A 15,678-nucleotide genomic window follows, 5' to 3' on the forward strand; every position below is an offset into this window, starting at 1 on the left:
AATCACTTTAACCTGAAGGACACTGGAGTTCCCTAAAGCTGAGCGGTCATGAAAGCTATTACCTGAAAACACAGGCAGTGTTTTGCTGCTTTTTTTTCTTTTTTTCCCTGGGTTTTGGAGTTGTTCTCAGTTCCAACAGAAAAGCGAGCACCTGTAGCTTGCTGCTGTCTACTCAGCTAAGCAAATATTATACTTTGGTTATGGTAGACAAGGCCCTTAATCTGAATAGGGCTGTCTGTAATGAATCAAATAACCTCCAGGGCATTTCTCTTTCACAGTTATTTACTTCCATACAGACTGTGCTTTTTAAGGCATAAAGCACAGCACTTCTTCTAACGTGCAAAGAGTAGCGAGCTCCTGTTCACATATCCAAACAGAGGAGGAAATGCCTCGCTTTCTAAGTTTCTTCTGGCTATGCTGTCAACCAACCAGTTTGTATTTTTACTAAATAAGCAGCTTTTCCTTACCTAACAGGGCCAATATATATTTTCGCTTGGGCTCACACTTCTCACGGTTGCTCACCTTGCTCATCCCAAACAACAGCTCCTGATGTTCTGAATTGCACATTTATTAGGGTTGTTGTTCTAGAGGCACTTCCCTGGAAATTTGGTTATATTTTTAGATGAATACAGATACAGAGGTGAAGAAAGGAAACGTACAAAACTGATTATTTTTCTATTTGAAAACTAGTTTTCCTGCTGTTCTAGACAGATGGAGAGGAAAAAGATGGTACTTAATGAGGTGGGACATATTGTACTTCTTGACAGCACTGCTGAGCCAGAATACAATTTTTTTAACATGAAAACCAATGCAGTAGATAACGTGCCTTTCAAACAGTGTTTTAAAGTGAAAACCAATGCACAAATCAACTCGTCTCACCTTATTTTCTCATTGCAATAATAGACTAGCTTGGGTTTATTGGCTACGTTTGTATTTATTACTGCTGTCTCTTCCTCCTATCTCCTACCCCTCTCTTTTTTTTTTTTTTTCTAAGAAGAGAAAATAATCAGAGGGTGAGATGCTAGCAGAGTAACCCTCAACATAAAAATACCTAAAAAAGCATGCACCATTTCCCAGGGATTCTTCCCAAGCGTGCTGCTAAAGCGATACAGTTGCACAGTGTCGGCCCCACGCTGAGCTCTGGGCAGTGTGGGTCATCGTTTTACACCACCAGAATAGAAATGCAGTTCTGACTAAATCACTGTACTTGCAAAGTTTACAAACTCTCTTCTGGCAAGGTTAAATCGTCCTCTGCCCTAAAACTAAACATTGAAACCATCTGGGAAGAAAAAAGTGATGTCTCAGTTATCTGGAAATGAGATTTTGCTTCAAGTATATATAAGTTAATAAATATACAGTCAGACCACCAATTCTACCGACCAAATCCGGCCTGCAGGAAGCTCATTGTAGGAATGCGATTTGGGAAGCATGCAGAAGACAAGGCCGATCCAAAGCTGGTGAAGTTAGTTGGAAGAATGCCATTGACTTGAACAGATATCAGGGGACCCCAGCGGGAAATGGTCGGATACCTTTGGTCATCACCACTGGAGCTAACAAAAGCTGCATTTCTCTGCATTTACTTCCAACACAAGCCAGAGTTACCTTGACTATCGATGTTCATCAGCAGGTTGGAGTACCTACTATCCACAGTCCTTTCTCTCTCTAAACTCCCCATGGCTGTAAGACTTCTTCCAAATCAGACGAGCCCTGCAGCAGCACTCGAAAAAGTAGCTTTTGAAATTTCACAGAGCCAACTCCGATTATTCAAACGTAATTTTGGAATAATTCTAATTTAACTGTTGTCTTTTGCCACATGGATTTTGAGCCTATGTGTTTGAATTATCATTTTCAAGCCAAAACCTGAAAGCATTTCACTGTAAGTAACAGTAGATGTTAATGTAAGAGCTAATGGAGATTGCGCTTACCACTGAATAAGGCAGAAAGGAAAATAAAAGCCCCAAAGAATTTCCACCTAAGGGATCATTAAATTCAGTGGGACTACTTCCAAGATTAAATGAACGCTTCTGGGCTAAGTATTTATTTGTGAAATCAGGTTCATTTTGCAGACATAAGATACAAAATTGCCCCTTGAGACTGGGAGAATAATACCACCTAACAGGAGGCATGTACCCAGCTGTATTGTAGGCAATAGCGAAACTTTAATGGTAGCAGGAGAGCCCTCTGGATTGTTTTGTGTGTACACTCACTCACACACCTATAAAAATGTATATAGGATTTTTTTAAAAAATATATATATATGTTTGTGCATGCATATATGTGACTTCCAGTTAAATAAATCCACATTAAAATCCTTTTCTCTCTATCAAAATTCCCTCTTGCCAAACTATGGTACAGTTTTAAACAGCTAGTGCTTTATGAAAATGGGAAAATTGACGTTGACTATTGCTTCAGGATTAGGTGGGTTAACAGTCTGGCTAGATACTTAAACCTAAAAATTGCAAGGTAACGTACAATCTGCAGGAAAACCCCTACATCTCAACACGCTGCTCAAACTAGCTTGATATTGATACTGAGCTCCTACCAGGTAGGGTTTTTGTTTGTTTGTTTTTGGTTGTTTTAACACTAAACTGAGATTCGTGCAAACATTCCTCAAATAGGATGAAGCTATTACACCTTTTAAGTAGGAGATTGAAAACTGCCTACACGCCTACAAAATCATCATTGCTCCACCAGTTAAAATTACATCCCGTATTGCTCTCATTTAATCAAAAGCCAATCTTCTTAAGTTATTAAAAAGAACTGGCTTCTTGACATTAGCTAATACCAACATTAAACAAACAACGACAAAAATAGCTCAACAGAATTTAAGACAAGTGTGAAAAGCAATAATATTTTAATATAACTGGAGTAGACTCCTTTGTCAAAGAAATAAAAAGGAAAAAAAATGGCAATTTTCAACAAGCATTGGCAGGGTGCACATTAAGAAAATCACTTAAGATTTCATCATGGTAGAAGTAAGATAGCGTCAGTATTTTAGATTTTGTAGCATCTGTTTACAGTCAAGATTATTTTATTTGAAGCACTATAAATTGGCAATTGTTTATCTACAGTAATGGACTCAATTACTGCTTCCCCAGATTATGCAATGAGCATATTCAGTAACTGAGATAATTAAGCAATAAACATATACTTTGAGCTACAGCAAAGCCTTGCCAGCATTAATTCTGCCAAATCAGAAGACATGCACACATTGCAATGTCATTTATTTGCACTTCATTTTCCAGTACTTTGTCCTTCACTATTCACTTCTGTAATGCTAATGTACTATAGCTTTGAAAATAATTAAAATTATGGCCTGACCACATGCAGTTTGAAGAAAATAGTGTGTGACCTTCAGCACGACACAGAAACACATACACGTCAGCCTAGGTTATGCAGCACCAGAGAAACCACCTTGTGCAAACTTGCACACAAATCATAATCAGAATTTTGACAGACATGTTCGATTACACGACGATGTGTGCAGTACAGGCTTACATTACAGAGATTTAATTAAAAAAAAAAAAAAGTCTCCCTCAAACCTCAGTTTAAAAAACATCATTTGTCCCCAACCTTTAAAGCTGCCTGGGAATATTCTTTATTTTCATTATTTTTTCATGCCTTTTTTTTCTTTTTTTGAAGGCCAGACACTTAAGTTACTGATGGTTGCCTTTGAAGGCCTAAACCTCCTTAACTTTACCAAAATCCGTGGGAGAACAAAACTGCTCCATGCAATCAAACTTGCAGGATCTGACATCTCTCAGCACCCGCTAATTGGGAGAGACAGAATGCCACTGTGGATTAATGCACCTTCTTTCACTTTGAGCACCTGAGCTGAATCTAATCTGCACAAAAGTGACTAAAATTCAATCTAATCTGACAGTGGTGAAATTATTAGGTATAATTATATGCATTCCCAGATCCTTAGGTGGAGGAGACAGATTCCTTAGATCCTTTCAGGAGAGGAATTTAAATGATTTGTAGGGCTTTTTTTTGTTTGTTTTCTTTAATCAAAACAGTAAAGAAAACATTTGCTTACAATCATAAAAGATGAAAGGCGATAAAGACAATATATTGTGTTCATATCAGCACTTAGTATTTGCGACAGGAAGCAACACACCCCCATGCCAGAAGTGTGGTGGAGGAAGGAAGGAATTGGGGGAAGGGAAAAACCTTGAGAAGTACTCAGATGCACCATTTTTAATTACACAATACCGTGCATTACATTTTTAGTGATGGGCTCTTCTTCATTAAAGGAGCAGAGATCTTAGCCTGCTCACACGATTAAATCACTTGCAAGACTCCCTGTTTGCAAAGGGCTGCATACATCCACCTAATGCAGGGAAGTGAATGCAGACCTTTTGCCAAACACAGAGCAGTTGACGTGACCAGGAGAGCGTAATTCTGACCTGCAGCTACTTTTTCTCTTTGCTCTCACTCAATTTTGCTTAGCCGTACTCAACTACAAATTAGGAGATGAAAAAGGCACGGCAACAGGCTGACACAACCTACTTTTTTGGTCAATAATCTCAGCAATAAAACACTAAACAGCGCTGCAAAAGAATCTAGTTTGCTTAAATACTAATCATGCCTATTGAAAAGTTTCAAATGCATTTGCAAATACGTTTACTCTCTGACATGACTTACTCAACAGTACATTGTTAACAATATTCTTCATCAAAATCTTTCTTCAAGCAGGAAAATGCTTTCTTTCAGTATTCCAAAAAGGAAGACACAGATGATGAAATCATTGTATTCTGAACATCAAAAAGCACAGCAAATCTGTGGGTTAGAACTAGAAAGGTATTACTGTGATTAAATTAAAAAAAATGTGTTTGGTGAAAGAAATAGAGTTTCTCATATGAAAGAGAATCATTGTTCGCTCCTGCAGTCATATTTTTTGAAGATGCCCACAAGCATGTGGACAGTGGAGATCCAATTGATACAGTATATATAGATTTCCAGAAGGCTTAAAGAAACTAAGCACCTGCCAAAAAACAAGGAAGGCTCTCACACAGATAGATAACTTGTCAAAATAAATAAATAAATATATATATATATATTTAAATTATATAGATGGGTGCAAGAGTTAGGAAAGCAAATATTACCCACAGAGATCTGTGCTGGGACTTATGCTGCTCATTGTGTCCATAAACAAGAAAGGGCAACAGAAGTTGCTTATGTTACTTCATTATTTAGGGTAGTGGAGGTGAGGGCTTGTAAAGAGGAACTGCATACAGACCTTATGTGACTTAGTAATTAGGCAAGAGGAAATTCGATGTAGATAAGCATTAAAAGATACACAGGAGAACAAAGCTGTCCAAATTTCAAAAATACAGTAAGTTGACCAGTACTACCCTGGTAGAGAGACCTTGAGGTCATGACAGACAGATTATAGAAACATAAACTTAAGTGCTCAACAGTAGTCAAAAAGAAAAACAATTATTGGAAAAGTAATTGACAATACAACAGAGAACACTGCTTTGCAACCTATGGGGTGCCTGCATCTTAAATGCTGTATTCAGTTTGTGCCCTCCATCCCAAAGATAAGGTAGAGCTGGAAATGATCCAAGCAGAGCAACAAGGAGAGACCAAGTACCATCTTCTGTGTAAGAAATAGCTAAGTAAGCTACAACTCTTGAGTCTAGAAAGAGAAAATATTTAAGACTGAATGGCAAGGGTGGGTCTCTCCAAAAAACAGCAACCAAAAAGCATCAGATTAAGCTAGAAGGGAGTCAGGTTCAAAACAAGGAGAAAGAGGTGGGTCCTCATGAGATTCAGCTGCAAGACCTGGTTGTGGGATGCTGTGACTTATTCAAGGGGCACCAGGCAAATTCACAGAATCTACCAAGAGCTACTTAGTACACAGAAATCATCTGCAGCTCACCAACAGCCTGAGACACAGGTGGATGAGGGCTGGGAGAAAACCGCGAAGCAGCAGCCTGTGTAGTTGCCCTGTTCACAGCCTTTCCCCCACATCTGCTTTCAGCTCCCGCTGAGGATGGCGTATTGAGTTAAACAGCCTGACCCGTACAGCCAGCCTCACATTTTCTTCTTTGTGGGAAAGCACATGCTTTTATGGGTGAGGACGGAATTGACAGAATCACAGAAAACAGAGCTGGAAAAATTCTTGAGAGGTCATCTAATCAACTTGCCTGTCTCTTGGCAGAATCGGTTGTGCTTGATCTTTTGTGGCAGATGTCTCACCTGTTTTTCAAAGCTTTCAAAAGCGAGCTATTCTGCTGCGAAGTTGGCCTCCTCTGAGAAAAAGCTCTTTGGAATATAACCCACGCTGCAAAGTTAATCCCTTTATTTCTTCATCATTGCAGGCATGGAAAGAGATGGCCCCGAGGAGGGCAAGACAGCCGGTGAAAGGCCTGGAAGGCTGGTCCTGTGAGGGGGGCTGAGGGCACCTGGGTTGTCTTGTCTGGAGAAGAGGTGGCTGAGAGGTGGCCCTGTGGCTCTCTGCAGAGTCCTGAGGAGGGGACGCGCAGAGGGCAGTGCCGGTCCCTGCTCCTGGTCACCGATGGCAGGGCACAGGGAATGGCACAAAGCTGGGCCAGGGGATGGTCAGACCAGGCACCAGGGAAATGTCCCCATCAGGAGATGGTCAAACACTGGCACGGGCTCCTAGCGAGGCAGCTGATGCCCCAGGCCTGGCAGTGTTGTAGGTGTTTGGACAATGCCCTCATGGATGTGCTTTAACTGCTGGTGAGCCCTGAAGTGGTCAGGCGGTTGGACTCGATGACCTTTGTAGGCCCCTTCCAACTGGACTATTCTCTTCTCCTTTTCCTACCAAAATCTGGAAAGAAAATCCAAGCCCTCTCACAGTGCAGCCAACCACTCATGGAAAGACAATGAGTAAATCAAGAAAAAAGCAAATAACAAAATTCCTCTACCCACTTGACTCCCTCACAGAATGTAACAGAACAGATTCTTCTAGTGTGTCATTACCAGTAAAAATAGCATATAGATTATGGCTAGTCTCGAAAGAACAGCCTATATTGCTTAGTAAAACCCTCTATGATGGGCACAGAGAACAGTTTACTCCCTCCTTTTCTGCAGAAATCTCCTCCAGCCACCTTTTCACTCCTCACGCCACACACATAACTTGAATTCTCAACCTCTCCTCACAGACTGTGCTTCCTACACCTCAGATCATCCCATCCCTCTCTTCAAGAAAGACACGAAAGGTTGAGAGAGAGTCCAGAAGTGTAATGCCCAAAGCAAGACACAGCATTCAAATCGAGCCTAAGCAAAGCTTTGACAAGCGAAAGGATTACAGCCTGTGCCTTGCAGGCTCCCTGTCGCGCGCCTCAAGGCGCTGCAATGCCGGCGATTCACATTCTGCTCAGAGCGCACCCAGGCTCTGCGGCGCCTTCTGCCGCAACTCTTATCCTCCCGCTTTCACCCAGCCCATGATTTATGTAGTGCTCATCGTTGTCAGTTTTTTTCTCTTTTTTTTTTTTTTTTCCCCAAAAAAAGAGAGAGGACCTTTTTAGGAATTTCAGAAAAATGACGCTGATGCCAAGCAGTACAAACGTGCTTCTCTTGGTGACCTCACAAATGGACCCTGCAGACTTCCCAGTACCATCAAACTGGGCTCTTAAACCACTGACTGTAAAATAAAGTATGAACTTGTGCTTATCAAAATAAACAAACAAACAAACAAAACCAACAAACCAAACCAAACAACAAAAAAAATCCCACCTTTTCCCTAAATTCTAACCTCATCTTCCAGCTACAACCTTCTCTAGGCTTGGTATCATCTGCAAATTTAGAGATTTTTTTTTTTTTTTTCAATCTATCCTGTCCCCTGCTTTGCACAGTAGCACTCAGCAGAGTCTCACAGACCTTAGCGGAGACCCTGGGTACAGTCCCAGTAGTTTTGCACACCCATGAGATCAGTTTTTTTCTAGCACTTGAATTCATAGTTTGCATTTGAAGAAAAAAAAAAAAAAACGAGACTGGCAACCAACCACCAAAACAAGATGTTATCCAGCAGATGCCATCTTCCTCTTTTGTTCTTTTTTTGCTTGTTTTGTTGTTTTGTTTTGTTTTGTTTTTTGGGGGGATTACAAAAATATTGGTAAGTGAACAAAGCAAATAACATTCACAGATTGCCCACTACACTTACTGTTGGCAATATTAACTTATTTAAATTTATATTCTAATAGCAATAAAAGTACCACAGCCTTACTATACAAGCAAATGCAATGTTATACTGTATAACTAGAAGTGCTAGGACAGTGGAAGACTTGCTCTAACAAACAGAGATGTGTGAACTAATTCCTGTGAACAATTTATTCAGAGACACCAACTCCTGCTCTGCTAATGAATTCCAGAGGACGTTTATATTGCTGTGCATTTATTCTTTATTTAAAATTATTAATAAATTAGTTATATGACCATACTCAGTCTCCAGATTGCTTGCAAACCATTTTCCATCCCATCAAGATCTTATGTTCGTAAATCAGGTTACTCAGCTAATCCACATTTTCTTCAGTCCACAAACCTGCAGCGGTTTCAAGGTGGCTACTGCATTAAAGATTATGCAGATGAGCATCATGACACTTCTATCTTTCTCAGCTGCGTATTTCAGAAATCACAAGCTTGTTCACATGCACAGCTACAGAAAACCCTCATCGTGCTTCCTGAATGCAAACTAAATAAGGAAATTCTTAAGCAATTTTCACTTTCAAAAAGAAAAGATCAAATCTAACTGGATAAATCATTTCATAAATCCTTTGAGACAGTGGGTAAATACACTAAACATTGCATAATAAATAATTACCTGGGATATACAGGGTATAGGGTTCCAGTAAGTACACAATGCAAAGCTTCCTCATTTCACAGCCTTAAGCAAACAGAACAATGTTTCAACTCATAATCAAACACTACGTCATCTTTTTTTTCTTTTTTTTTTTTTCCACTTTTTTACCATAGTGAAGGCTGCATTTAACCTAACCTCTTGGTTTAGATGTCTCTTGCCTACATAAGATTTCGGTTAAGCCTGCCAGACCTAGCACAGATACAATTTTTGGTCAGAAGTCCACACTTCAGGTAACACCACTGTTGTTACCACAAGTGTGCTGCCAACGTAGCTTTGCCAAGCTACAAGCAACAATTTCAGATGAAGTGCAACTCAAATCTATCCAGAACAGCATTTTGAGCCATCTCTTACTCCTCGTTTCTGATATGTCAAAATCATCGAATTTTAAAATAAACTCAGAGAAGGAGAAGATACTAGGAAAACGGCACAAAAGGCATTTCTAAAGAACCTGTTTCTCTTTTTGTGTTACTAAGAATACAGAAATGGTTTTTTCAAAGCTTCTAACAGGAAGATTGTATTGAATGCTAGATATCTGATGTGCGCAGAAAAAGGCCTTTAATATTACAAAAGTAGTCTCCTTAATCCAAGGTTCAAATGCCTATTTTAAAGGCATTCGGCATTATATTTAAACAAAGCTAGTGCAGTGCCTGCAGCTGCAAATTGCAGGGAACAAATGCAAATTACAAGAGTTCACACTGCAGGCTCTGAAAAGTCATCAAAGCCTCCAAGTACTTTTAAAGAATAACGTACAAAATGCCACAAGACCTCACAAGCTACCCTGCAGGAATCCATCACTTTTTACCTGATGGAGCGGTGAAGCTAAGAACTTCAATCCTTTCTTTATCCAGAACCTCTATAAAAATGCAAATAGCACCCAGCAGACATATGTGCAATTAAGAGAAAAAAAAAGTTTATTTTAAAAATTTAAATGAAACTGAACTATTTTTAAAGAGTTAGGAGCTTGGAAATCGTAGCACAAATTGCATCTGGGCAATGCCACTGAAGATGGATAAATTAACAGCAAAGTTGTCTGACACCATTGCCAGGAAATGTTAATGGTACGAAATAACTATCATCACCAGATGTTTCTCAACTGCCACAACTTCTTACAGTGAATTCAACTTTAAGTAATACCTACCATCTAGCAAAAAGTTATCCCTATTTTGTAGATACAAAAACACATGCAGGAAGAGGTTATACATGAATTTTTACTACCTTCATTTTAACTCAATAGATTATGTACATTCACTAGCACCATTTAAGAACCTTATTAATTTTATAAAGTGTAGTACACTTAACAAAATAAAATAATGTGAGATAAAAGGGTGAATGATAAAGTAATGTGAGATAAAAGGGTGAATGACTGAAGCCACAGATGATTTCATTCAAAGGCCTCATTTTTCTAGTAGTAGAGAAGTAAGACCAGTCGGAACGTTGCAAGCCAAGCAACCAGGTGGGATATAAATTAAGAACTGAAAAAGTATTGATTTCAAAGCTTGGAATAGAATAAAGAAACAGTTGTGGAAGCTGGCCTATTCTTTTTGATAGAGCAGAAGGGTACCAATGCAAGTGGCTCTCAGGCAGGCTGTGTTTTCCCCATGGCTTCTGTCTATGGATCTTTTCCATCAGGTGTCTCCACACCTCAGGTACACGCTACCGATGTTCATAACCACAGCTCAGGTCACTCCTTGCTGCCCTTGGGGCTGAGGGCAGCACTTTGTGTCCACAGTAAAGCCACCACATGGCAGTGACCTCCTGACAGTCCCCTGCAACTCTCCTCTCCGGCACCAAACAGCCTGTGTAGGGGGCAGACAGCAGCTGCCGGGGGCCTCTCTCCCTCCCCATTTATTTTTCTTGCCCCCCAAACACCCTCTACTTCTGGGCTGCCCCAACTCAGATTGAAGATCCTTTTGCAGGTTTTCTGAAAGTTTTTTTCTCTCACCACTTTCTCCCTTCCATTAAAAAGAAGCTAGTACGTTGCCCAGTGCTGATGCACCACCATCCTTCATGTGCCTCAACAGCTTCACACAGGAGGTGTGAACGTCGATGAGGAACATTGTTCCCTCTGTTAGTGGTGAATTTTCATCAAGTCAAAGGGTGTGGGGGAAAACAAAAAAAAAAACAAAACAAAACAAAACAAAAAAATAAAACAAAACAAAAAACAAAAGGAAAAAAAAAACACCTCCCAACCTTGGGATACAAGCCTGAAAGTTTCTTCCCGCATTCAGAAGACTCTGGAGTCCTCATGCATTTCTTCTCACTTGTTATTGACAAAAGCACAAGGAACCTTTCCAGTTCACTGAGACTATTACTAACAGGCAGGTGGGGACTGCTCACATCAAAGAGCATGCAGGGCTATTGCTGAGCTGTATTTAATTTTCTTATTAGCAAGGCAGCAAATAAAAAAGATAGACCTTGCAGTATGAGCGCGGGAGATGGTGTTCACCTTGAGCCAGGTTCAAAACGAGCAGCAGGAAGAGCCTCGTTTCACTCAGCCAAGCCAGCGACTGCAATTTGCACTTCTTCAGGCGAGCTCTGGTCTTCAGGACAACACAGCTACCCACTGACGCGTGCGACAGGAGCACAGCCAGGTACACATTGCACTTAATCACCAAAACAGCATCTCTTCATCTCTTTATCTTCTGCCAGGTACGGCAGGAACTCAGCCTCATAATTTCAGAGCCTTCCTGGTATCCCTAATTCCCTCCCTCATCCCCTGCGGACCCTCTCAATATTGACGTTGCCGTTACTGCTATTTTCCAATGAGTTGTAGGCCTTCTGGGATTTCGCAGCGTTTGGATCCTTGTAACATTGCATTGTACTCAGTATTTCTGAAATACCCATGGGCCTTCTGATTTTGCTGTTAGTAAACCGGTTGATAAAATGGGTACAGATAAGAAAATGCCTGGCTGCATACTATTTAAAAACATTCACAGATGCAGCATGTTAATCCTCTGCATGATTCACATGCAACATCTGCTCTACAGGAGCATCAGAGATGCTCCTCTCCATAAAAGCACTCCTGCGATAAGGTATGCCCTCTTAAAAAGGGCATGCCTGGGAGCTGAGCATGGGAAGAGATGGGACCCAGCCCTGGGAATGGAAAAAGGCTGACCAAGACGAAACCAACACTTTGAGCAGACAGCAGAGCAGGTTTGGCTTTGTCAGGGGATACAGCTCCTGGGCAATTCCCAGTGCCTCTGCCAACTTCAAACCCAGGTCACGATCTTGAGCACGTGATAGGTGTCTGTCACTTGGAGAGGGAAGAAATGCAAACGGCATAGCACCTAAAATGATCCCCAGCAATAATGGCAAATGCAGTGATATCTACCAGTCTGCCCTAAATGCTGCTGGCAGCCTGCACGCTCAGGAAGACAGCAGCTATAGTTGGGAAGGAGAAGATAGGACTTGGATGCATTTGCAGAGCCTTGCTTATGCTCCTGGAAAGCAAGTCCTGTCCTGCTTTTCTGTTGTATACACAGGTGCCTGGAGCACAGCCTGGAAGACCAGGCCTTTGTCCTCAACTCTCTTGCAGGCCACCTTCAAAGCTTTTGTTTTACACAGCGTGGCCTGGCACCCCTACTGTGACCAAGCTCAGTCCTCATTACGGCACCGTCTAAAACCGTGACCTAATTTTTATGCTTGAGTGTCAACTTCTTGGACCTCTGCCTCTCCACAAGGCGTGTATTGGGTCACAATCTCACACAGCTGCAGCTAAAAGACGAATGGTCAGGCATTGCGTAAAGGTAGCTAAAAAAAAATATGGTAATGCATTGACCAGTATGTTGAATGCAGGCGCATGCAAGCATAAAGAGGCTAAAAACAGTTTTATCAGCTATCAAGTAAGTTGAGAGCTGTCTGCAACCCCACTATTGCCACCAACCAGTTCTCTGGGGTAGGGTACTGAACAGCACAGAGAGTAGGGGAGCTGTCAAAGCACTTGGGGACACAGTCCGAAGCTCTGCAAATCTATTCTGATACGTCAATCCAGCGCAAAGTCACTGCAGGTTCCAAAGGCAAGGAAAAATTGCTGGACTGAGTCACCAGCCACGTCAGAGCAGGGTGTTGTGCTGTGTGCCTATCTACCTGAAAGCAGACAAATTTGTAACAGGATGAATTACCCCAAAAGACATCCACTATCAGCTATCTGTAGAGTCATATGCTGAAAAATTTAATTGGAACCATAATTACCTGCAACTTGTCTGTAATGATTATACAGCTAACGTGTGGACAGCAACATGGAGCACTTATCAGGAGGCTCCTTGGAGCTCATGATCTTCAGCTGAAGGGAACAATTAAAGCCAGCTGCCTGTTTTATCGCGGTGACTGATGTAAAAAAGCTGACACATCCCCAAGACTCAGTAACCCTCCTCTCTTTCTAAAAGCGTTATGTGCAACTTTGACTCGTTTGGGGCAGACTTGTGACATTTGAAACCACCTGCAAACACAGCACCGTTACCCTAACGCTCACGAGCTAACTCCCCCACCCCCCAAACACAGCACTCAGGTCCAACACAGCCTTTTATTTTTATATATTTTTTATTTAATTCCCCGATCGGCTGCAGGGCTCCACAGCCCTTGACGGGACCGCTGGGGCTCCGTGGCAGCCCCGCCCCTCCCCCAACAACCGCCTCCCGCCTGGGGGGGGAGGGGGCGCAGCCACTGCGCACGCGCGGAGCGGCCGCGGGGCCCTGCCGAGGGGGAGGGGCCCGGTCCCACCGCCTCCCGGCGCCGCCGCACGGGGAGGGCGATGGCGAGCCTGCTCCCCGCGGCAGCCTCCTCTCCCGCCGGCGCCCCGGCGCGGAGCAAGAAGCGCCCGGCGAGCCCGGGCACCGGCAGCGGCCCGGCCAAGAAAAAGAAAGTGGCGACGGCGGCGGGCGGCTCGCAGGTAATGGGGGCTGCGCGGCAGCGCGCATGCGCGGCGACGGCCTTCTCGTCCCGTCCCCCCCACCTGCCGCGCATGCGCAGGAGGGGCCAGCGGGGAGCGCGCGTGGCGGACGTTGGGGGGAGGCGGGGCGCGAGGCGGGTTCTCCTCAGGCACGGGCGGTCCCGCGGGGTGGTGCTTCAAGTCGCCTCACGGCCGTGCCGCCTTTACCTTACTGTACTTGCCGCCAGTAGCCTTGTTTTTAAGCGAAGTTATGCCCTACTTGAGTCTTCTATATGTGCCTACGTGTGCAAACCTCAGATTTACATAATGATGTTATTAACTGGAGGGCAGAACCCTCACGTAGGAGCAACTAACACTCAGAGGAGCATAGCTGGTTCCCTAGTGCTGTCCTGTGCTGCTCAAATAAAATCTTACATTGTATTATTCTCTCCATAGAGATAAGTGGACATAAATGTGACATAAGGATGTAACGTCAGATGCCCCATCCCTGGAGGTGTTCAAGGCCAGGCTGGATGGGGCTTTGGGCAACCCGGTCTGGTGGGAGGTGCCCCTGCCTGTGGCTGGGGGTTGGAGTTGGATGTTGTTTAATGTCCCTTCCAACCCAAGCCATTCTATGATATTCTCAGGGCCTGATTTTGGGGGAGCAGCGTGAGGAGAAGAGTTATTAACACGTATTTCTTTTCACCTCCTACCTGTGGTAGCAGCACCGTGTGACACCACCACATGGCTCCACAGGCCCCATCCCCAACCAAGAATACCTCCCCCTAGACCACAAGGCAACATCTCACCTTCCAGATCTGTGCCCAGGAAGAGGCCCAGGGTCAATGTGCCCTACTGTGTGTGCATAACATCTGTATAAACTTTAGAAGTAGCATGTCTGGATTTCTTTTAGAAGGATTTCAGTAGCTAAGTGGTCAAAAAAAAAAAAGTTGGAAAAATGGTAGCCATTTTATTTTTTTGTCCAAGAAATGATTTTTCTTGGTAATATTTCATGACCTGTAGTAGTAGCATAGCCGCAAAGTATGTGCTACTGCCTGTTAGGTTGCTTATTTTCACATGAGCCATCAGGTCAGAGGAATGCATTTTTCAGCAGATCTTTTCTCCAGACAATTGAAAGCCATCGTGCACATGCCAGGGCACGGACAGAAACCATTCCTCGCTCCAAATGATGCTCTTGTAACTCTTGTTTTCACCCTGTGGCATTTACATGGCTTATTTTCTTTTTCTGGTGGGTTTATCCCTAGGAGAGGCAGCACAAACCACAGTGATTTATGTAGCTAACAAACTGCGCTGCAACCGTGAAAAATTAACTGCCTAGCATGATCACGTTTGACAACTTTTCAAGGTCTGTTAGAGATATGAGTCTGGAGCTTCAGCTTGGAGAGCACTTCTCTGCCTGTGTGTGCATGCATATATAAAATCCTTTATACTTAAAAAACTTCCCCAAACACTTCAGCCTCTAAAACTGGTTCCTGAAGCTCACATCAAACTTCAGTCCATGGACAGCTTCCAGTATTATGAGACAACCCACAATTTCTTACCCAAACTGGGTTTTGATAGTGTGATAAACAGTTTTTGCAATTCTTCTCATAAGTGACTTCAGTGCAGACTTTACATTCAAGTCAGCGTACACATCCACTGACTTCAGTAGTGCAGACCAGTTCCATAAGGAAAAGAAAAAAAACCTGAGGCTCAGAAAGCGCGTAACCTCAGGAATGGGACAAGAAACAGCTTGTTGATCTTCCAGTGTTGCTGACTGGCTCTGGAGCGAGCCAGTTTAAACAGAAACAAAATGGGGGCTTTGCAGTTTTCGAGTTAGAAACAGTGATCACTGGGCACATTCTTCTGCATTATCTCTTTTAGTCTGTACTCTCCAGAAGTATTGTGTAGTCCTCAGTTAATTCCCGAGTAAAGTACTTTTCCTGGGTATGGAAACCCATGGCAGAGCGGAGCATTC

At 42.8% G+C, this 15,678-nt stretch overlaps 2 protein-coding genes across 2 annotated transcripts in view; one reads left to right on the forward strand and one right to left on the reverse strand.

Moving 5' to 3' along the window:
* Nucleotides 1-15,678, reverse strand: part of GALNT1 (polypeptide N-acetylgalactosaminyltransferase 1) — a 164,126-nt gene that overhangs the window by 96,010 nt on the left and 52,438 nt on the right. The window lies entirely within an intron of this gene.
* Nucleotides 13,494-15,678, forward strand: part of INO80C (INO80 complex subunit C) — a 31,178-nt gene continuing 28,993 nt past the window's right edge. Inside the window, exon 1 of the mRNA XM_040548977.1 lies at nucleotides 13,494-13,721. Coding sequence (XP_040404911.1) covers nucleotides 13,584-13,721 — 138 coding nt within the window. The 5' untranslated portion in view covers nucleotides 13,494-13,583. The remainder of the gene's footprint in view (nucleotides 13,722-15,678) is intronic.

Source organism: Cygnus olor, chromosome 2, assembly GCF_009769625.2.
Source record: "Cygnus olor isolate bCygOlo1 chromosome 2, bCygOlo1.pri.v2, whole genome shotgun sequence".
Taxonomy (NCBI): domain Eukaryota; kingdom Metazoa; phylum Chordata; class Aves; order Anseriformes; family Anatidae; genus Cygnus; species Cygnus olor.